The sequence below is a fragment of the Mya arenaria genome, chromosome 13, assembly GCF_026914265.1.
Source record: "Mya arenaria isolate MELC-2E11 chromosome 13, ASM2691426v1".
NCBI classification, from domain to species: Eukaryota; Metazoa; Mollusca; class Bivalvia; order Myida; family Myidae; genus Mya; species Mya arenaria.
Genome location: NC_069134.1, coordinates 34,513,450 through 34,538,585, shown reverse-complemented (window position 1 = coordinate 34,538,585; position 25,136 = coordinate 34,513,450). Strand labels below are relative to the sequence as shown.

At 32.9% G+C, this 25,136-nt stretch overlaps 2 protein-coding genes across 4 annotated transcripts in view; one reads left to right on the top strand and one right to left on the bottom strand.

Annotated features, from left to right (window-relative positions):
• The window catches only part of LOC128214488 (RNA pseudouridylate synthase domain-containing protein 1-like), a 29,654-nt gene extending 8,967 nt beyond the window's left edge, over positions 1-20,687 (bottom strand). The window contains exons 1-3 of one of the 3 annotated variants that reach the window (XM_052920981.1): positions 20,526-20,687; positions 3,720-3,827; positions 3,401-3,541 (exon numbers count right to left, since the gene is read on the bottom strand). The gene's annotated coding sequence lies outside the window, so the exon portion shown is untranslated. Of the gene's footprint in view, positions 1-3,400; positions 3,542-3,719; positions 3,828-20,525 lie in introns of those variants that run through there. The other 2 variants (XM_052920982.1, XM_052920983.1) reach the window with 2 other exon arrangements.
• On the top strand, positions 7,850-24,549 carry LOC128214487 (UDP-glucose 4-epimerase-like). Its single transcript, XM_052920980.1, has 10 exons — positions 7,850-7,974; positions 8,584-8,716; positions 12,764-12,861; positions 13,909-14,022; positions 14,416-14,592; positions 15,733-15,913; positions 17,448-17,533; positions 18,626-18,703; positions 19,243-19,357; positions 22,008-24,549. The coding sequence occupies exons 2-10, from the start codon at positions 8,593-8,595 to the stop codon at positions 22,064-22,066; spliced, it is 1,032 nt and encodes a 343-aa protein (XP_052776940.1). The 5' UTR covers positions 7,850-7,974; positions 8,584-8,592; the 3' UTR covers positions 22,067-24,549.
• Positions 24,550-25,136: the final 587 nt, after the last annotated feature.

The window sequence follows — 25,136 nt, the reverse complement described above, 5'->3', positions numbered from 1 at the left end:
TAAACAAGGGAAATTAATTTCCTTCTAATTCGTTTTACTCAAACGTTGGAAATTATATTTCTTAATGCGATGTAACACTTTTAGCCATAAAACATCAAATTAAAAGTAAATATGAAAACTGCGATCTACTCAGTTGTCAGCAGTCTTGTATCACTGGTTTCCAGACATTTGCCCAAAAATTGGCTCATTCGAAGACAAAAAATAAAAAAGTTGTCAAGAAAATCAATCTGTGAGATTGGAGCTTTTTAATGATGTGTAAGATAATTGTGAGCACTGAATTTGAGTTTAACTATATATATTTAAAATGTTAATGTTACATATAATATATGACATAACTACTTATGAATATGTTTTAAGCTTTTGTTTTTTCACTATGTACATAAATAAAGGGAAAAAAAACATCCACCCCTTTAAAATCTTGTTTGATTTAATTTTATTCACACCATTGGTTACAGGCGCGTAGCTGACGGTACACAGTTGCATAATGAAATTTTGACAGATCAAAGTTTTTGTCATACCAAAGAGCCCGAATTTGAAATACCCCTTCCCACACCTACCCTAAAGGCATCGATCTACGTAATCTCAAATTGGCCCTCTAGAGTAAGGGTTTGAGAACCAATTTTCATCTTAAGGTCAACATGACCTTGACCTTTGACCAACTGACCTCAAAATTTACAAACCATTCACAAGATATTTATGAAAACCATGGGAGGGACCTAAAAACAAATCAAAACAAAATGCACAGAGACTATGTCCATAGACCAAAGAATTCTGCCGCACATATTTGCGACCATTCAATTTTATTAGGAACAAGTCTGAGCGAGTAATAACTGACGCAAATCATTTTTAATTACAAAATACACGATTTACAGACGAAGTAACAGATCTGGTTAGTTGCCAAGAGGACAATTTACGGTCCCTCTAATCCCCGTTGTGTACACATTTGACCCTAATAAATTAGTTGAGAGTTGCAAACTGTCAGCAAATGGCCCATATTTCCAATTAGCACTGATGTCAATTAGCGAAGTTTTGATAGCAGAACTTTCACCTACACAATTCTATTGTATACCGATTAGACAGACAGACATTTTATTTCGACTTGTACAATGTACATCGTCAACAACACATATATTTATAATTATCAATGTCAACGTGAATGCATAGTAACAAACAATATAGTATACACGAGTATATATACAAAGAATAACAAAAAGTTATAATAAATAGGTTAAATATTGTAATATTAAAATATATCTAAATCAGAGGATGAACAATTTTTACCATGTTAAGTTCTAACATTTATTAAAGAGGATCTTACTTTAAGAGAGTCTTTAACAAACATACATAGTTTAATAAGCTCAGTTCTATTATTTGATTGCAGCAATTGTAAATATTTAAATACAGACGGTCTTATATAATAGCATTTCTTAATATATAGCTTTCTCATATCATTAAAAGACGGGCACACACAGACAAAATGAAATTCATCTTCAATATCGTTGGAATTACAATATCTTTGATTGCGTACAATATTATTTCTGGCGTATCTACCGGTTTGGATACGAAGTGGGTGCACAAACAGTCGTAGTCTACAAAAGAAAAATCGTAAACTTTTGGGCAGAATGTCAAGATAACTTTCATATTCAAGACTAGTTTTAAAATGTCTATACATATCTAAAACTGTGCTGTTTTCTAGAGTACCATACCAATCTTGTTTAAACGCATCGTATATTCTACACCTGAAGACCGTCATAAATGTATTAACATTAATATTGTTGATATTATCATAAACGTAGCTAAAACCATAATCATTTAGCATCTTTCTAATGTTATACACCCAATTACGACAACCTTTATTACAATCATACTTTGCTTGTAAATAAACAGTTTTAATAATAATATTATCAGTGGTAGCAACCCTAAACCAATATGACAACATACGTACATATCGTTGAATATATAGCGGGTATCTACCTAATTCTCCATAAACAGTCGCATTGCAAGTATTGGTTTTGACTCTTAATAATCTTTTACAAAACTTAAGATGAATTCTTTCTAATTCCTTAGAGTTGGTGTACCCCCAAACCTCCGCTGAATAATTTAAAATTGAACCAACAAATGCGTCAAATAACTGACACAATATTTTTGGTTTTAAGTCATACTCTTGACATTTTCAAAATAAAACATTCATTGCCTTAAGGGCTTTGCCAATCAAGTGTTCCTGGTTAAGATTAAAATTGCCAGTATAATTAAACACCACACCTAAATAGTTAAAGTCGTTAACAACGTGAATATCGTGGCCATTATATGTCCATTTTTCATTAGGTAATAACCCGTCTCTTTTACGAAACACCATAATTTTGGTTTTATCGGTATTCACTTTTAATCCCCAAGTGTTGCAATAATTTGCTAAATTGTCCAAATGCGTTTGAATTTCATCAGGAGATTTTCCTACAATGGCCATGTTATCGGCAAATAATAATAAAATCAATACAATATCATCTATGTGTAATCCTGAATTTATATCAATTTGCAAATATAACTCAATATCTTCTACGAATAGGGAAAACAATAAAGGGGACATAACTTCCCCTTGCCGTAAGCCTACAGCATAACTAAAATAATCAGAATATGATGATAATGATTTAACATGATTAGAGTCCCTTCACCAAATAATGGACGCTAACAAGCGAAAGAGTAGCGACCGTTACGAGCATTGATTTCTTAATGGGCGTATTTTAACTATTTTTGCAATGATTATCACAATTGATTGGTTGATATCTTAAATGAAGATTTTTGAATATTAATGTGGTAAACAACAATAATACAGTACGAAGTATTTCTATCTTTATTTTTTGTATGCTATTGATTTTCGTTCATTGTAATTCTGGTTGATGTTCATTATAACTTTCGACTATCTAGACTCTCAAATTAAATCCGGGTTAAACTTTCAAGCTATATTGTAGCTAATTTGCAGTGCACACTTATATGTAAAATCATTATAGTGAAATGAAAAAGACAAAATTAAAAGCATGAAACAGCATTTGATTTTTCTTTTATTTAATTTTCTGTTTAAGTAAATAATGAAAGTCTTATTTAACGATGAAAATGACCAATAATACAACCAACGCACAATATACGCCATGAACGGTACATGTAAACAAGATCTTGTACATAATATTCCAATTGATTTGTTACTACTCCTTTGCTGTTTTCACAGGTCCCTTGTTCGTCATGTACTTTTTCAATTTGTTAGTAAGTAGCATGGCATTTTCCTTTTTTTTTCAAAATTTAAATCAGCAAGTAACTTGGGTTAGAAAAAACAAAAAGTACACATACATGTCCTTTTTTTTGCAACCTCTATCTACTTGAATAATGAATGCAAGATTTTTAAGATTACCTTCCAAGTTCACACGCCATCACCGGCTCCTGAGAGATGGCACAGTGCTTCCCATTCGGAACTCCTCGGCCATTTTTTCAAAAAATACCTCGGATGTATATGGACGGTTTACATACTCAAAAAGTGGTACGTTTAAGTCCGCTGCAAATAGATCGCGTAGTAATCTTATTTAGTAGTTAAAATTTATGACTTAACTCTTGGGAATCGTAATTATGTTTGCAATAATACACTTCATTGGCAATCAATTTAAACTGAGAGCAATGAATACAACTCTTAAACACTACATTCAATTAATGCTTTTATTAAAAAAAATACGGACTACTTCAACAGATGTACCGGAATACATCCGAGGTTGTTTTGGAAAAAATGGCCGAGGAGCTCCGAATGAGTGCTTCCATTTGGCTGCAAGATCAGCAGTTCTGTCTTTCTGTAAGAAAAAATGAATTGAATGTTGTTTTATGTTAGCTTTAATATGTGGTTTTAATTGTGAATTCTGACAGACAGCTCCGCATTTCAGCATTCATACACCAAGCCTTTTCTGCTCTCTGGAAACCTACATTCTCAGTACATGTATGATGATGTTAAAGTTTTAACTAAAAGAGGTCCACAGAGCGAACACTCAAACTGACGTCTGTTGTTGTTGTTGTTGATTTCATAGAAACAAAAGCGGTCACAGACAGCTATATCCCCCACCTCATGGGGGCGGTTTTTGTAACGAAAGCCAATCAATGGTAAGGGTAGTTTCTCAGGAACATAAGAAATGCATAAATTAAGAAAGGGCAATAACTCTTCCTAAAATGGTCAAATCGTGAAAGCCCCCGACAATATGCGCTGCGTCACTATATAGTCATCAATCTGTAAAAGTTTGGTAGAAATCACATGAAAAACGTAAGAGGAGTTGCGAAGAAACCAATTTTAAATGTAAAATAAACAAAGGGATATAACTCTTTCAAAAATGGTCGAATCGCAAAAGCCCGACAATATGCACTGCTTTACTTTATGATCATCAATCTGTGAAAGTTTGGTAGAAATCGCATGAGAAATGTAAGAGGAGATGCAAAGAAATGAATGTGGGACGGACGGCGGGGGATAAAAAAAAACAGGGGAATATCTCAACAACTAGTAACATTTATGGACCTTTCCATACATGTGCTTACTGTTCCTGGCAACATGTGTACCAAGTTCTGTTTCAATATAATTTGAAGATCTTGGAGGGCTTTTGGGTAATGGCCAATTTCCCACCGGTAACCAAACAAGTTCAGTTTTAAGGTTCACTCAGTTTAGAAATTATAAAATGAGATTACATCTTACATCAGGAAAGTCCAGTTAGCGCAGTGGTTAGCGCACTCGCTTCTCACCAAGGCGACCCAGTATCGATTCCTGACCTGGGCGCATGTGAGTTTGGTTAGTGGTCACCAAGCCGGACAAGTGGGTTTTCTCCGGATACTCCAGTTCCCCCCACACCACAAGACCACACTTTCGCACAAAATCGTGCCAACGAGAGTGATTAATATAAGTTGTAATAGCTTGTTTCACAATCGTTGTAAAATTAAATAAAGTTTAAACTAACTTACTTCAGTATAAATCTGTATACTTAAAATAAATTTACAATAGTTTTGTAGATTTTATTGCAATATGGTATCATTTATGGCTGTATTGGTTGGGTACTGGTTTTTAGCTTACTTAAATTATACCCGGGTACCCACAAAATTGTACCTAGACTTCGGGTACCCATCTGTGCGCTACCACAGACAACATATAGATTTAAACAAACCAGATGCGACCACCAACAAGGAAATACACTTAACCAAGTATGATACTTCTGAGAAATAACTTAAAAACCAGAAATATGGACATACAGGACTTTGACAAACCTCCCTACAAAAGGGGCAGGATTAAGACAAACCAAGTCAGTTAGTCAGCGTAATCAGAGGTAACAAAGGAAATGCATTTAGCCTCACAGGATTTCATGTCAATTTCTGACGGGTTAAAAGCCACAAGCGCCTAAATGCATTATGGCTTTGATCATTACATCTTACTTATACGTATACAATATCAAAGTGTCTGAATGAAATCTAATCAGACTTAAAATGGAGAAAAAAGGATAAAACACCCCATTTCAGGATATGATAATGATGTTGAACTCAGTCGGTTATTTCTTTCTGTTGAAGTTTCTCCGAGCATAAAAAAATACATCCTGATTTGAAGTAAACTGTTACTCCGAGCATAAAAACATACATCCTGATTATCTTGCTCATGCCTGATGACATTGAAGAAAATCCAGGACCTGGTAAAATGATATTGTTTGGCCTTGTGCAATTTGTGTTTTGCCTGTTACCTGGACCTAACTTGGTGTAGCATATGATGATTGTAGCATATTGAACTTGTAAAAATATATAACTCTGAAATCAAGTAAAACATTAACATGAAGAACCTTGACAAGCTAAAATAATCATTTGAATTACTAAATGGAAGTAAACCAAAAGAACTTGTTTTATCTGGAAATTTTAACTGTCCTGATATAGATTGGAATACTTTCACTGTGAATTGTAGTAATGTGCGAGATAAAACTATCCAACATCACTTAAGTAGATATTAGGACTGAAAAACAACCTCGCTCATGTTCATCTTAAACCAACCCGCCAACTGGATTAACTTGATCTTATTTTTACAACAAATCTATCCTTAATTGAAGGTACAACAAATCTGCAAACAATGCATTCACGCGAGTGTGTACCAACTTAACTGAAATATTAAATGATCTTTGAAAAGGAAAGCCAGACTTTACAAGCAGGCTTACAAAACTGGATCATGGAGCAGGATTAGACAATATCAGAACTTCAAGGAATGGGATCAGGTGAAGAAGATCATCCAAGAAGGTATGGATATGGATAACTCAAAACGATTCTGGAATTATATAAATTCAAAGAAATAAAATAACATCGGTCCATGAATTAAGTGGTGGAAGGTGAAAACTAAGGAAGCATACACATAGATTCTGGCAGTACCACAAGGAACAGTCCTAGGACCGTTTATGTTTCTCTGCCATATAAATGACCTACCATTGAGCGTCAAATCACAGGTTCATCTCTTAGCAGATGATTGTTTGCTGTATCAACAGATATAAAACACCTCAAATCACATTATTCTACAGAAAGATCTATATGAACTTAAAAAGTAGGGTTCCACATGGGGCATGAAATTCAATTCAAACAAGTGTTATATTTTAAGTGTCAAAAGTAAATCATTCCACTTTACTTACCAATACAAATACTGAAACATATTCACTCAAACCTCTACCTTGGATTACTGATATCAAATGACTTAACATGGTTGAATATCTGTAAAAAGGCAAACTCTACACTTCATTTTCTACGACACAACTTGACACATTATAATGTCCCCTAGAATGTTGGAATACTGCCTTTATCACCCTTGTAAGAGCTCAATTAGAATATTACCCATACCTGAAGAAAGATATAGATATTGATAAACCAGACATAATTCAGCACCTAGGAGCAAGCTTCATATTTCAAAAATTAAAAGACAAAGGAATAAGGTTTTGAGACAGAAATGCTAAGCACACAGTCACTGACACTTAACTCCCTACACGCCGCCTTTTATTCAGCAGGGGGTATGGTGCTGGCAGTGGACCCTAATCTTCACGTGACAGAACAATAGAAAAACACTGTGTTAAAACATAAACAGATTATTTAACCAAAAATACAATAGTAGACCTGCTTCTAAAATCATCTCATATAATATTTCTTTTGCTTACGCTGTACGATACAAACATTCTTTTTTTGTGGAAACACTTGGAAAAAGAACCACCTGGATGATATTGAAACAGAAACATCCAAATTTGGCAGAGTACCAGGCTCTCTTTCCTCTTTGAGGGAAGGTGACGTGTTGTTTCATATGGAAGAAATTTGAGTCCATTGGGGAATTTTAATGTTATTTTCATTGAAATTAACTGATAATACAACTTGTAAGTTTATTATAAAAATATGGTAGTATGAATTTTTGCCACAGAGTGTTCGGGACTTTCTCAAAAGAAGAAGTCTATATGTGCGAACTGTAATTGTAGTAAAAATTGTCATAAACTACAGTGTAGTATGTTGAAATATTAATTGTAACTTAAATCATCTTTTCAAGCTTTTGTTTCATACGGACGAGCTCATCACGAGTGGGAATCGTTCCTCCATCACATCCCATGATTGCTGAATATCTGCGTGTTTTTTTTTGTTTTGTAATAAAAAGAAGAACAGGAAGTGAATAAAAGCCAACTCTGCATAAAATAGTGTTTGTTTCGTATACTGTAAAATGATTTATGATTAAAATTATCAGTCATAAATACATCATATGAATTTTCCAATTTAATTTTAATATATATTTGTATGTTTTGAATCAGAAAAAATGCACACAAATGAGTTTATATTTAATAAAGCTATGTTGGCCTCATTATCGAATTCCGATGGGAACCAGTAGCTGTCACGTTGCAGAAGGGAACCAACTGTGACAGGTGAAACTGTCATAACTGAACTTGACACTGAAGACACTCATCAAAGAATTTGGTATGTTTATTTAAAATTATATTTTTGTTAAAAAACATTGGTTAATTTTTATTTGCAGATGCAATGCTGTGTCACACTCACAGTAAAAAATATATTAAACGGTGATTTAAATGTTGTGTTAGAATAATTTAGTCAGTAATAGAGCAAGTGCCCTTGCAAATTGTTAGCATGTGAATATAATGTGTATATATATATATATATATATATATATATATATATATATATATATATATATATATATATATATATATATATATATATATATATATGTATATAAATATATATATATATATATTTCGAAGTCGCATATATATTATAGTGACAAAACGCAATGAAAAATAAGCTGACATAGCCGCAATCAAAGTAGGTGGCTGGATTGCCGGTTAGCCACAATAATGCGCGTTTAGGGAACTTTTTTAACATTTGGATATTTATCTGGGCTGATTATCTCAGTTGATTAAGCTTTTGACCTGCAAACAACGTGTACAGGGTTTGATCCATATTCTTTACTGAGTCTAAAACAGTTGAAATATTTGTTAAGTTATGTCCCTTGTTTATCTAATTAAAAATTAACTAACATGTAAAACTAAATTATTTTTTTTCTTTCAGATTGTTACCATGGCAAGCGGAAGTATTTTAGTGACAGGTGGCGCAGGGTATGTTGGTACACACACAGTGGTGGAGCTGCTTGATGCAGGATATGATGTCATCGTAATGGATAATCTTCACAATGCCAGCATGGGTATGTTAAATTGTGTCTTTGCGATATATTTTATTTTATTTTTATTGTAATTTTCAATTAACCTTTATTTTTTTGTTTTACACATAACATAAGTTGGAATAAACTTATACTATATATATAGATAAGTTTATTCCAAATTTTGTTATGTGTAAAACACGAAATTTGAAAGTTATTGTCAATTCTCAATGTATTGAATTCTTCACCTGAACTAAGACAATGAAGAAAAGGCCACAACAAATTACAATTTATGATTTCGTCACACAGTACTTAAACAAATGATTGCTTCAAGAGCAAAATGTTTATGGTAGTTAAGGTAGAATGAATGATGATAAACAATTGAAAATGTATGCAAAACAAGGATTTAAATTACACAAACGAATATGAAGAAATTTGGAGTACTAAGTACATGAACAAATATGAAATTAAATGCATATGAAACTATATCATTATTTATGGCCTAAGGAAAGATGCCATTTTACCAATAAAAACTAATTATACATTCATGAGTAAAAACTTGTTATTATTTATTATTGTGATTACTATCATTTTCATAATGAATACGAATACAATTAATTTATTTCGTAATACAAGGCCTCCAGCAAAACATTTAGGGTAAGTCTTCGTAGCACAGTGGATACAACACTGGAATGCAATTTTGGCGACACCGGTTCGAACCCGGTCTCCGACTCGATTTTCTTTTACATTTTGGTATGTTTTTTACAATTATGATATCAAAGAGTAAAACGTTTTATTAAATAATTGTCCTGAGATTTGTTACAAAAAAATATTTTTGGTGCCAGTTTGGTGTATAGTCCCTTTAACTTTAACTAGCTTTAGACAAGTAAACATTTGAAGAATTAACAAACTTTATAATACACAAATTGATAATCATGTTATTTCATAATATGATATATATATAAGCATATGATTACAGGATTAATACTAAGATTAAGTGTTAAATTATATGTGACATAGTCTTCTCTCAAAAGAAAGGCTTTGTAAAAAAGTATGCTTAAGCTGAACACTCTCAAATGATTCTAGCCATTGAACATCAAAACACTCTCTCCTTAATTTTTGGTGAAGTGGAGAAATTAACAGAAAGTGAAATTCAACAGTGTATACATTACGACTTAAACAATATGGACAAAACCTGTATTCTCTCTCTATATTTATATGACGACTCTTTTCTATCATCAGCTTATGGCCTGGGCAACGAAATCTTGATAAAGCTTTTTATGTAAATATTATGCCGCTCATTTTCAGCCTACTAAATGTTCGATTTTTAACGCATAAAAGAATAATTGTAATTATGCAGGAGATCATAATTAGATATTAATGGCATTTCCTCAAATACTGAGATATTTCATTTAGGACACATAAGTAATAATTATCACTTCTTACATCTCTAAGTTTGAGACAGGGTCCAAATAATCATTTAATGATCTTTCAGTAATTGACATTATTATGTCATTATTTTGCTTGAAGACAAATATTTTCATTTTTTGATAATCACATTCATCACCTGTCATATTTTATCAAACTCTGTATCACATTTAAGGAGTATATAAACACATACATGTTTTCATTAAAATAGTGATGATTTAGTAATCAATAAGGCAACAACTTTGTGTAACTTTGTGAAAGACATAATACTCTGTTATTTGTTACTGGAATAAAACGTGAAAACAACATGGCGCTGCACGTTCCTTTTTGTCGCAGTAACGTTATGTGGCAGACACACGCAATGTCATGTTGCGGGTGTGAGGCGCACAATGCCGTGCACCCGAACTGTCGCATAAAATAAATATGGCATACTCATTGTAAGGTATTTTTGATATTCAACAATGCCTTAAATTCTCAATAATGAGTTGTTTTGGCAGATGAGTTTATATCAGCACTTAATTTCTGTAAGGCATAATCTTTATGTCTTCTAGTGAATGTGTTCTTCAACTACATTTACAGCCAATGAGATTGCAGATAAGTAACCATTAAGTAGTAGACTTAATCATTACGAAGTTCAACATATGCGAGTGTTTAAAGGTCCGCCTACTACCAATCATCCGATATACACTCCTTGCGTCAGATTTTGTGTCGACAATGTATCAGCCAATAAGGTTGTTTTCTTAGTCAGTTAATCATTAAGCATTCACTTCATGTCTTCTAACTATTACATAACAAGATTGTAATTGTGTATATATATAATAGCTGAAAATGCAAAAATGTTAAATGATTGATGAGTGCTAAAAGATTTACTGTTATTGCTATTGTCTAATAAGAAAAAAATACCAAATTTTGCAACTTTCTTTCAAATTAAACTCATTATCCTTCTTAAGAACCATAGTTTTGGGCATTAATTTAAAATGTTAGGTATATTAAAACAATTTTATTAATTGTTGTTAATCTTATTTGGGAGTTAGAGTGCATCTTTAATGAATTGGGTTATAAAGACTCATGATTTTCCCAAAACTTTTAAGTTGCTTTCAAATTGTTTCAATAGAAAACTTAATCTACAGATATATTGTTACTGTACTTAACTGTTTCATATTTCTAAGTGTCTCTTTTTAGAAGATAAACACTTATAAACTTGCCACTTTATCTCTGCTCAAGTCTCGTTTAAAAGTAATTTTATTGCAGTGAAAGAACGGTGGTAAAAAGTAGATAAATAATAGTTCTTGATTAGGAAGTTTAAAGTTTTGTATTGATAATGCAAACATTTCAATGTTAACTGATTATTCTTTTAGAAATCACTTTTATATTGCAATGGTATGGTCCTTTTAAGTTTTTTATTGGCATACAATCTTGTATGGTTTTGTGAAATATTATACATCAGACAATTATTTTCTCATTATCATGTATTAAATAGGCCACAATTGATAAATAGTTTGTGGCAGTTACCAACCCATATTTGGGTAGGTTAAAGTGAGGGTGTTTGTGTGTGTGTGGGGGGGGAATACCTTCTTACCCCTGAAAAATAAATATATATCAGTCATTGAAATTAGACTTTCGGATAAACAAGCCCGAATTTGTATACTATTGCATGGAATCATATTTTTGAACAAGCCCTGCTATATAAAATTCAGAATTTGATCAAGCCCGGAATACATTTTACCAGTGCAGGGCTTGCGGGCTTGTGCTAATTTCGACCACTGATATATATATATATTATCAACGGAGGGGCTAAAAAACTTTCGTTTTTCTTTGGTATTTTTGTGAGTCTGTCGGAAAGCACCCCCCTAAAACAAGCTCAAATTTGGTCTGATGTTATAATTTTTAGATGAAAATCATTTTGCATTACCTTTTTGATGTTTCACAGTTTGCTGAGTGTTCTAATTTATAAACATAGTGACAGCAAAATGTAAAAGGGTTTTATGGTGGCAACATGATATTTTTTTTATTTTGTTGAAATATAGATGTTTTACTTACTTTTATAAACAAATACCAAATGCATGAAGTAACTGCAAGGTACTCAGTTGAACAGTTTTATTAATGCAAGCCTAATATAGTTCAATTTCCAAAAGTGTTAATAATGCTTTTCTGTCAAAAATAGAGCATATATAGTCACTTTTTTCTATAATTATTAACCATGGGTTAACCATTGATGTTTAATCATTGAAACAAGCATTTTAATTGTTCCCATTTCAACAAAACTTATTGTTTTCGAAGTCTGACCCTATAAAAGATGAACGCGTTCCTTGAAAGTGTTGTCAATGTAACTGTCATTGCCAAACATTTCCCTTAATTGCCCTCCTCTTGCAAGGCAAGAGTTTAGTAGTGTTAAGAGGATATTGCAGTCCACTGAGCTTAGCTTGCACAATGATTGTTTATCTACAAAAATAGACGTGTTTTCCGGAAAAAAGTATACTTATACAGAAAATTAAATAATTAGAAAAAAAGCAAGCATAATTTTAAAACTACTTACATGACAATTCTTCTACGAAAAGACCTGATTTACACTGTAAAAAGTATGATACAGATACTTTTATAATAAGAAAAAATAGCAAGCCTTATTTGATAGAAACTTTATTTGGATGTTGTTGTGTTTTTCAGAGAGTATAAAGGGTGTTGAAGAAATCACGGGAAAGACTGTAGCCACCTATAGTGTTGATCTCCTTGATAAAGATGGACTCAGGGACCTATTCAAAAAGGTTGGAATAAGAACAAAAATTCTGCGATCCACTTATTCTAATTTCCAGATGATTTTCTGATGTATTTTTGGCTCACCTAAGCATGAAGTGCTCAAGGTGAGCTATTGTGATCGCCCTGTGTCTGTCGTAGTCGTCGTTGTCCGTCGTCGTCAGTCGTCAACAATTTGACTGTTAACACTCTAGAGGTCACAATTTGGGCACAATCTTAATGAAACTTGGTCAGAATGTTACCCTCAATAAAATCTTGGACGAGTTTGATATTGGGCCATCTGGGGTTAAAAACTAGGTCACCAGGTCAAATTAAAGGAAAAGCTTGTTAAGTACTCTAGAGGTCACATTTATGACTGTATGTTCATGAAACGTAGTCAGAATGTTTATATTGATTAGCTCTTGGCCAAGTTCGAATCTTGGTCATGTGCGGTCAAAAACTAGGTCTCCAGGTCAAATAATAGGTAAAGCATGTTAACACTCTAGAGGCCACATTTATGACCATATGTTCATGGAACTTGATCAGAATGTTATTCTTGATGATCTTTATTGGATCAGGTGAGTGATACAGGGCCTTCAGGGCCATCTTGTTTATTGTGTAGCGGTATTTTGGATTGTGAAAATTCATTTAATTTTAAGCTTGTTAGTGGTGTGTTTTTTCTAAAAGGGGTATTGTTGGCTTTTTTGTCATTAACATGCAAAAACTTCACATTCACCTGACAACTCAAAAAAACATGATCTTATGGAACAATATTTAGACCTCTAATTAGACAATAGACGATACATTCATGTACACCAAGAACAGTCACTCTGGCTTTAATAATAAGACCCCTTTTTTCATATGAATAAAAAAATAATGAAAACAAACAAACAGACCAATGTTCACTCTGCGGCAACATTGGTTTTTATTTTATCTCCTGTAGTGGAAGTTACTTATATAACTTTTCATACTCTTAACGTTTTTGTTAAAAGGTTATGAATTTATCAGGGGAAAAATAAAAAATAAAAATAACATAAATTAATTCATAAATTAATTCATAAATACATTTTTTGTTCCAGCACAAGATCTACTGTGTGATGCACTTCGCGGGTCTAAAGGCTGTGGGGGAATCATGTCAGAAGCCTCTCATGTACTATAAGAACAATATAGCTGGAACTGTTAACCTTTTAGAGGTAGGACTTTGTCTTAGGCACTAAGTATGTACCAAAAGCTTTATTGACAGTTTAACATTATATTGACTGTTCATGTGGTACTAAGTATGTACCAAAAGCTTTATTGACAGTTTAACATTAAATTAAGCTGCAGGGTGTGTTGTGTATCTTCCAAATGTTTTACAACACTTGTACATTTGCTGCATTATCAGTTTCGATAAGAAGTTCTTCATGACATGGAAAATCAAAAGATGTTCACTATTTCTAAATTATTTTTCCGCATATTTTTATTAAGTGAAATGAATTTTAATACAAAAGATCTTATTGATAGCTTTGTCTGTGATATTTGAATGCCTAATTTGTACTTAAACTTGATGTTCTTAAGTGTTAAATCAATTCTTAAAACTTCTGCAGGTAATGAAAGAGTTTGGCGTATACAACATGATCTTCTCAAGTTCCACAACAGTGTACGGCTCACCAAAGTACCTTCCCATCGACGAGAAACACCCGGTGGGTGGCTGCACAAACCCTTACGGGAAAACCAAATACTTCATAGAAGAAATACTGACAGACCTCTGCACGGCTGAGAAGGTAGAATTGAAGTTTGAGGTTTACAGAACTGTATATATATATTGATAGAAAATGTTTGTGTTGTTATGTATTAGAAGATGAATTTCATTTTATTTTAGAATGCTCATTGTATAGTGATTTAAGAAAAACTTATATTAGTAAATATTATTGGACTAGACCAAATGTACCAAAGTTTGTTGAGTTAATGCAATCGGACAATGTTAAAGTGAATAGAAATTTAGCTATGTATATACATAAGGCATTTAATGTTAGAAACCAATACCATTATTACTATGAATAATATGTGTTTTTCATGTACACAATGATCTCTCGCTGTCATATACATGTACATAATGCTATATTGTGTCTCTATTATGACATGAAACATGAATATTTATTTATATGATCATTGGTGATTTATTTGACCATTTGATTACTTACATGCATATAATTCTCTATTTGTAAAGGTATACTCATGGACATATTGTCTATTGTATTTGTTAATAAAACTAAAACTAAAAAAAACTGTATTATAAACAAATGCAGGATTAGATAATACAGTGTATGTTATATTTAATGTCCCCACCACCTGAGTTATTTGAATTATACACAAGCACTTTGGTACTGGTGGATGATTTCAGTCAAAAGGGTAGTGGGTGACTAAATGTTACCGTAGTTACCATATTGTCAAGGACAATGTTTGATAACAAGTGTTAGATTGACGGGAATAGCATTTTTTTTTATCTGCACATGAGTTATTCAACAATTAAGCTCTGACTGCTTGTTACCGTTTGGAATATGAAGTTAATGTATTGATGAAGACATTTAAAGAACCTCTCTCGAACATGATACAAGTTGGGGGGGGGGGAATTGCAGTGTATCTAACAACATAATGGAGAAAAGGAAAAAAACATGGAATTCAATGTTTGCATCTTCAAGGGTGTGCGTTGTCTAGTGGCATCCATGTAGGTGTCTTCTTCTTACTCAAGAATTTGTAGGTTTGAAACTCACCAGGGACATGTTTTCGTAGCCTCCGTTTAGAACTGGTTTTATCGAGGGTACTGACGTGAATGGGATTGATTTAATCTTATAGCTGATGCCACAATCTAAACAAAATTATATAGTATAAACTAATTCATCGTCATCATCGTATAATACCAGGAATGGAACGTGGTTCTTCTACGGTACTTCAACCCCGTGGGAGCCCATATCTCAGGAAAGATTGGGGAAGACCCTAAGGGAATCCCCAACAACCTGATGCCCTACATATCACAGGTGGCGGTGGGACGGCTTAAGGAACTGACTGTGCATGGGAACGATTATGATACACCTGATGGAACAGGTTGGAAATGATTCTTAACTTTTAAGATTTCGTTGAATTTTATGTGACAAAACACAACTGTTATAAAGTTAAAGTCAAAGTCTTGTGGCCTTAATTAGTCCCTTTTTGTAACATTGTCTTATTTAAAACATTATTTGTTTTCACTTTATTGGTCAAGACTTTTCCAAAAATTGAAACCAATCCAATACTATAATTTAAAAAACTTTACACAAAATGCAGATTTGCCATCCCTTGAGGGCTTTTTAAACATACAATGATGAATAAATACACATATACTGGAATTGAAGGCATCATTGTTTCATAATTCGTTCTTATATATAAAATGTGCATTTGGAAGATACGTAAAACAGTGTGGCCACCTTAACAATGAACGTATCATACAATTCAATTATTCATTTTTTTTAAATCCTTTATTCTTGGTTGTAAATCCTTTATTCTTGGTTGTAATGAGTTTTATATGAAACAAATAGTTTGGCTGGAAATGGGACACTTGTTTTTTATTTAAAAAAAGGTTAAAATTTAAAATTCATAGGATTCCTCCAGTGGGTGTAGGAGTAGTTATACGGTACACAATACATTGTATGAGCTTTAACATTATCCCACACTACTAAATAAATAATCACTAAAACTATGATAGAGAATTTGGATTTGCATGTTTCCTTTCAAGTTTTAACAGAAAGGCTTCATCCAATAGCATGAATTGCATTTTAATAAGTTCAACATGTCAACGTCAATAATAGGGCCATCTTATAAAAGTAGTTATCATATGATTGCTTTTTCAAACCGATCTTTCTGAGTTGTTTTAATATCTATTTTGTAACTAATAGCTTTATTGATCAGTTTTGGCAAAGTTTTATTTGACTTTTCTTGTGAAAAATTCAGTTCAGTTTCTTACACTAACTCAATATTGAATAGAAAACCTGATGATATTTTGTCATATGCCAGTTGATAGGATGGCACAATTGTGATGTTGATTGCTAGGTCTATATGAACTGATTTTAACTTGATTGCAGCAACAGCTATATGTATAGGCTGATATGGTTCTAGTGATTCATTTTTCTGCTCGTTCTTTTTCCTTTCCTGCATTATTCATTAACATGTGCATCAGCAGGATGCATTGTTTGATACTATAACTATAATACATGCTAAAAACAATGCTTGAGTTATTTGAGTCCCGAGGGATGCACTTAAACAGATTTTGAAAAGAATCACTCTGAATCAATGAGTTTTTCAAAGCTCTCATCCAAGTGTCCTTGCAGGGAATCAAACCCAACTGAGTATATGCCCACTGGCCAAAAATGAATTTTAGTCTAGTAGAGAACATAAATATGTCTGCCTTTACAAAAAAATCAAGTTCAAGTCCAACCAGGACTAATTCTCTCGACTTCTCGAAAAAGACACTGTCCACTGTACTGGATTCTGAACAAGATACAGTGTCATTCATGTTGGCATACAGCTGTTTTCATTAATTGTCATCAAACTAAAATAATATGATATAAATACACACAGCCTCAAGTACTAAATTATTTGACAGGTGTGCGTGATTACATCCATGTAGTGGATTTAGCTCAGGGTCACGTGGCAGCATTGAAACGCTTGGAGAAGGGTTGTGGTTGTAAGGTATGAATACACTATTTAGAATGCTCATATATTCATATACTTTGCATGCAGGTTAACATGCACTAAACTACTAGTCATACAATTTGCAGACTAGCACTGTTAAGTTGCACTTGGATTGGTTACTAATAGTTATTTAACAAGTTGATTCAGTGATGTCAGTAAAGTTCTCTTATAGAATTACTTTTTCAAAGTTTTCTGAGCGACATGACATTGTAATTATTTCTTTTTGAGGCAATTGAAATAAATAACAACAATCTAATTTTAATTTACGGTATAATATTTATATGTATATGCATAGATATGTTTATAATTCATATTTTTGGTAGGTAAGGCATATTTAAATGATAAATTGGTTTATTTGTCTGTTTTACGGAGAAAAAAGGTCAGTATTGCCATAGTCTTGGTGTAAATGTCATTGATGAAGTCGTCGTGCTAAATAATCAAACTTGGCCATAACTTTAAATCTGTTCAAGCTTTTTAAATGAAACTTGGTATTGATTTTGCCAGAGACAATACCCACATGTATATTCCAAGGCCCATGCCTCTGACGTTGTTGTGTTATACCACTCGGTTGACTGAGGGAAAAAAACAGACCAGCATTGGCGATTGCTTTATGGCGCTCTTGTTTTTAAAGTGATACTCGTATTAAAAATCAATACATACACAATGCATAACAAATGTAAATTTTGATTGATAAACCTTTAACTAGTTACTAAATAATGCATTTATGGAAAATATTTATAACTGATAACAAAATTGTAACCATGTACTTAATAGCTGAAAACGCACAGATATTAAATGACTGGTGGGTCCTAAAATATACAGTGATCAACTATCATCCCATAAGGTAGAAATATTGGTTTTTCTGCACCTAAGGTAGAAATATTGTTTTTTCTGCACCTTTCTTTCAAATTAAATACAGTATCCTTCATATTAAAGAACCGTTGTTTTCCACATTTATTCATCCTTTTCGGTAAATTAAAAAAAATAATCTACATGTATTAATTGTGGTACTGCTTATTTGGGAGTAAGAGTGCATATTTAAAACAATACACGCAAGTTTCATTACACTATGATGCATCTTTCTTTCAGGTGTACAATCTAGGGACGGGCAAAGGCTACTCTGTGATTGAAATAGCTAAAGCTTTTGAAAAGGGTTCTGGAAAACCAGTGAGTACTGTCTTAATTTAAACTTATTTATTTTACGACAATTGTGAAACAAGTTATTACAACATTATATTAATCACTCCTGTTGGCACTATATTACGCGAGGGTGTGGTCTTGTGCTGTTGGGGAAACGGAAGTACCCTTAGGAAACCTACTTGTCTGGCTTTGATACGAAAAACCAAACTAAAATGCGCCCAGGCCGGGAATCGAACCCAAGTCGCCGAAGTAAGAAGGGAGTGCTCTAACCACTATGCTAACCAGACAACAAGTAAATAACCAAAGGCAGGAAATCTAGCCTATTTAAACAAGATGTAAGGTGCTTTAGCTTAGGATTTTTTTGGCCTTTGAAGAAGGGCACATACCCTTCTATGTTTGGGAAAGAAATATTGCTTGAAACTGAGAGGTCACTTAAACGGTACAGATTAACAGCATGATTTGGAATAAGGTACAATGCCTATAAATGGCCCCCGTGATAATTATTTGCGTTATGGTCCCTGTAACCATTGCAATCAATGGACAATGTCATGATTCATTGTTTCCAGATCCCATACAAGATTGCTGGTCGGCGGGCGGGTGATATAGCCTCCTGTTATGCTGATGCCAAGCTAGCACAAGAGGAATTGGGATGGACAGCAAAACTTGATCTCGCTCGAATGTGTAAGCTTTAGCATGCTGAAAATGCTGCAATCATTTTGCTCATTGTAATTCATAACATAGTGTGATTCTGTAATAAGAGACTAATTAGGTGATTAACTGTAATCTTATGGCCAGTTTTACACTGATTTGATATTAAGGCCACACCAAATTAATGTTTAGTTCCTCGGATTTTTGCCAAAAAAAAATTGGAGCAGGCGAGTGAAAAAAAATAAAAAAAAATTTTTGTCAGTTTTCATAAAGACCGAAGCGAGCGAAGAGCAAAAAATATATTTTTCCTTATATTCAATATAAATAAGAAAGATTGTTCAAAATAATTGCCCTTAAACCCATTTTAATGCCATCATGAATTGAAACTCTAATGGACATTGGGAAAATGTCGTAATACATACTATTTATTCATCCGTGTTTAGTACAAACATTATATGGATAAATCTAATTTCTTATATAATTAAAACATACTTTAATATGACGATCATTCATAATAATAAATAACCCTGCTTTAAGTAAAAGGTTTGAAACAACTTATATAAATCTACCTGAATCAGTTTAACATCCTATGCAACTGTATTTAGACATAACTTAGGATTGATTTTGGATTTGTTATCACTTACACAGGCATCATCAAACATCAGACTCCATATAACATAGACTAAATTTGGTTTTTAGGAAATGCAATGACATGTGCTTATTAAAACAAAAAGAACAAGGGTATTTTTCAGAGTATTCATAGTTCATGGTTATTTAGATGTTTTTATGCACCAGCCAATTGTATATGCCCCCCCTTAAGTTCGGAAAAGCGGGGACTTTGACTTCCGGTCTCTCAAAACCCGGGTAAAATACCCGACCTGCAGGGACACACTGCTGGTAAAATCCCTGCCAAATGGCCCCGCAACCCCGAATACCTATGTGAGGCCCATTCCCGACTATTTTCAATATGAAGACAAACTAGTCTAAAATAATAGACGTGTTATACGGGATTCTTCCAATCCCTAACGTCTAAACGGGAATGTGCAAAAAACGGGGGTGTTTTAAAAATATTGAAATTCTCTTAAGTGAAGTATTTTATGGTTGAAATTGATCATAAAGAGTTATTTTCATATTTTACCATGTAAGTGAAATGTTATTTTGCACTAAACAAGCATTTCATGCATTAAAACAAGTTGTTTACCTTTCCAACAAAACGAAAGTTGACTGACACTGACAACAATTATGCGAAGGGGGACAACTCGTTACAATCGTAAGAACTCGGCCTCCTCCGACAAAGCTTCGAGAAAGACCTCGTTATACAATCGTAACAACTCGGCCATGGCCGAAATGTTCCGAGCGATTTAAAACTGTGCCCTGAAGCCTTGCAGGTGCCCTTCATGTATATATCGTTATGTTTTGACAGAATGAAATGAAGAAAAGCCGTCAAACTCATAATTATAAGTTGGATATTTATTTTTTGTGTACGGAAATTATGTAAAATAACATTATCTGGTAATATTTCTTGTTTTTATGATATTTTATAGACGCTATATGCTTTAACCCGGAATCCTGATCGGAACAACTACCCACTTTTGATACTAAACAATTTGTACGTGAAGGATTTGCCATTTCAAAAATCTAAAAAAATCCGTCAACGTACAATTATTTGGACTAGAAGACAAACCACATTCACTAGGCACTGCGGGGCCACCTGAAAGGTAAAAACACAGCCCATTGCCTCTGCTGTTCCCGGTAAACCCTTGGAACAAGGGCGAGGGGTGGGCGGGGCAGTGGTTACAATTGACAAGTGCATTACAATCCCGGATTATGCTGCAAATAAAAACAAAATATAAGGTGATAAACTTAGGCTTACTTATGTAAAGGTATATCCAGACCATTGTTTATATTGCTATTTGTGAAAAGATATTTGTTCAACTGTTGTTTTGTCAGAATTTGATCAAAAATGAGCTTGATACATCAATTTTGACCAAACAATGACTCATGTTCCAGTTAAGTTGACCTGTCCAATTTCCATTCAAAACAAGTCACTAATTACGCAATATAATCACTACCAGTCTCAGATACACATGCTTTATTGCATAATGATTGCTTTAAATAATGATCCTTTAGTGCATGAGACAATCAACAATGACTTCAAGCATGCCCAAAACATATTTATTGTCAAAAATAAGATTTAATTTCCAAACTTCGAGCCACATTATACTGGAGGCCGCCATTTTGATTGAATTTCTTGAAACCAATGCTAAACCGATCGATATACAGTATAAAAACACTAAGCATCAGTAACTTCCCTATACAAAAACACAAAAACTAGCGTTGAAAAATTATACTTGATTATTTTTAGCCTTTTAATAAATTATTACCTGAAAAAAATCTGCTTGGCGATCAAAATGGAGGTGCAGGCGTACAAAAAAATTAAAAATATTTTTTTTTACATTTTCAAAAAAATAGGAGCGGTAAATCCACAGAACGAAATATCAATTTGGTGTGGCCTAATGTGTAATCTGGATGTTACTTCAGAAATTCAGAACATATTTGAGACGAGCTACAATTCCAAATGATAAAGGCGTCTCTCAATGACATCAATCTCACTGCAAATATTGACACTTGAGTTGTTTTATTCTTGATGGGTCATTCCATGACTTGTGGCATTTATTCACAGGTGAAGATATGTGGAGATGGCAGTCCAACAATCCGACCGGGTTCAGAAAAGACAGTTAGGGGACCATTTCCTGCATTTGACCCACATGGTGCAATCATTCCGGCCATAAAAAACGAAAACCAATCATTAGCTTAGTAGTGTAGATTATATAATTAATTTCTGAGTATAATTATATTTTAAATATTTTAACAATTCCAACAGAATGTGGTGTATATTTAACAGTGCTGTGTGAAGTCTTACGATTGTAATTTTATGGAGTTACCTACCCCTGTTTAGGAATAACTCATTGTTATTGATAAAAAATATTTACAGTGAAGCAGTGTTGAGCATGTTCTAGTCCAGTGTAACAAAAGTTTTAAACTGTGTTGTTAAATGCCTACACTTTCAAGTAGATATCCACCATGAGTATCACCAAGGTGATATTTCTATTATGCTATATATTTAATTATTTGTACATGCATTACATTATATGCTTGCGCTTGAACACACTGTATTCTGACCTGAACACACTGTATTCTAACCTGAGGACACAGTGACCTGAACACGCTGTGACCTGAACACACTGTACTCAGACCTGAACATTCTGTATTCTGACGTGAACACACTGTATTCTGACCTGAACTCACTGTATTCTGAACTGAACACACTGTGACCTGAACACACTGTATTCAGACCTGAACACACTGTATTCTGACCTGAACACACTGTGATCTGACCTTAACACTGTGATCTGAACTGAACACACTGTGACCTGAGCACACTGTATTCTAACCTGAACACACTGTAATCTGAACTGAACACACTGTGACCTGAACACACCGTATTCAGACCTGAACACACTGTTTTCTGACCTGAACTCACTATATTTTATCCATGAAACTGTTTTAACCACCGACTTTACGGGTAGATTTTGCCATATCTGCCGCAGCATTTCGATGCATATTTTCCAGTTAAATAAAAAAAAATTGTATTTTCCAGAACTTGCTTGCCTATATTTGTAGCCTTAGCCTCGCTTTACCATTTTTTCACTGTGTTACCATGACATTGGTGTGGTTATTGACATACGCAATCTTCCAAACATTTATAAGCCATTAAAAACAAATGTTCAAGATCTAAATACACATCAGTGTCGAAGAGGAAAAATTCTACAGACACATTCCTTAAACATCTATATTCCATTATAGGATAAATTATGGGAATGTTTATAGTAATACGGTAAATGTTGGGAATGACAAAATGTTGCCTTATTGTAGTAATTGGTGATATGTTTGTTTAATCTCTGTTTGAAAGACCTTATGGTTTTTGTGAGTTGAAATTAGCTTAGTGTCACATGTTCACTATTTAATTACATCTCAGCATGGATTGATTTTAAGTCAGTAATTAAAATGAACTAGATGTTGAAGAAAATTATGACACAAAGATGATTTCAATTTATGACTGAAATCGACAAAGATTTTTATTGAAGCAGGCCTTGGTCCGTATCTTTTAATTGCACATGTAAATAAATTATGACACTAAGATAATTTCAATTTATGACTGAAATCGACAACGATTTTTATTGAAGCAGGCCTTGGTCTGTATCTTTAATTTGTAAATAATGTAAGCACGTTGCTTTTGTTTGTACGTGATATATACGACCATCATGGTCAACCATAAATGCATGTGCATGTGTACATGTTCATCTGACATAATCTGTTCATTATTTATGTTTCAAAGTGGGCTAGTTACTTTTTGATGAATTTTATAGGTTGTTTTGTTTTCTTTCCTGTGATGCAGTTGCAATTTTTATACTTACATATTTTATCAAGGATAATACTATTCTGTTGTTGTTTTTTAAAAGAATATCTGATAAACTTTTTATGTAAATGACCATAATGTTTATCAAAAACATTACAAAATTACCTGGAATTCGAAAAGTGCAGTTTTAGGTACTGAAATACCGTTGGTTACTTATTTGTAAGATAATTAACCGAAAATTCATATATTATCAATTATTATCAGTTTATATTTTTTATCTTAATTTCAACTTAAAACTGACCTAACCTGATCTATTTTGCAAATTTTCAAGGCCAAAAGCGCTTTTTGTTTTATTTTTTTTGGTATTATTTTTTAACTCATGAAACCCTTCTTAATGATACAAAAATAGTATGAGTTCACCGGCATCCAAAATTACATAATTGCACATTGGTTATTTTAGATACGCATTTACAATACACGAGGCGCATAGACTTTTTACGTCTGTGTATTATTTGGTAGAATTCAAACAAATAACTTTGTACATGATAATTGTCAGGGATTATTCTCTTAATACATTTTGTATGCAATATTTCCTTTTTGTACACTAACGTTACATAGATTAATTTAGCTTGGTAAAGCTAGGCGGGGCACCCCATATGACTTCAGATGATACATTTATATTATATATTATATTATGGTTATTAAACTTTATGTGTATTGTCCATCATTGTTTAATGTTATGTATTGTCTTAAGTGTAATTGGAAATTTTTTATTTGTGCATACACATTATCTGATAAATGAACTTCAGTATTATCAGCGGTTATTTTTGTTGTTTTTTTGGTTTTTCTTTAACATTATCAAGTTAATACAATCTATTACATGATGGGTTTTATTGCTGCAGTGTACATGTATGTCATATATACAAACACATTTCAACAAAAGTCTTTTGATTTATTTTCAATTTGTTAAATGACAATTTTCAACAAAAGTCTTTTGATTTATTTTCAATTTGTTAAATGACAATTTTTAACAATGTAAATTGTTAATGAATAGCGCATTTGCCGTATACATACTGTATGATACTGGTATAATACATTATAAACATACATAAAATATAATTGTATTAAATTCTGGTGTTCTCACAAATGATAAAAAATGATAGGATATACAATGTAATTGTATGAATTTTACGCATCATTGTGCTGTCGTTTTTTTTTAATTTATGTGATACAAACTTGATTTTAAATGATGTGACATTTATGGTATAGATGTAGTGCAGCTTTGTGGATATTGGGAAAAGTAACTGCTAGTGGTTGGGTTAAAGTGTGGAACATTAAAGATGAAATACTAGTTGATTTGTTGTCTTTCTAGAAAAATCTTATTTCCCGATA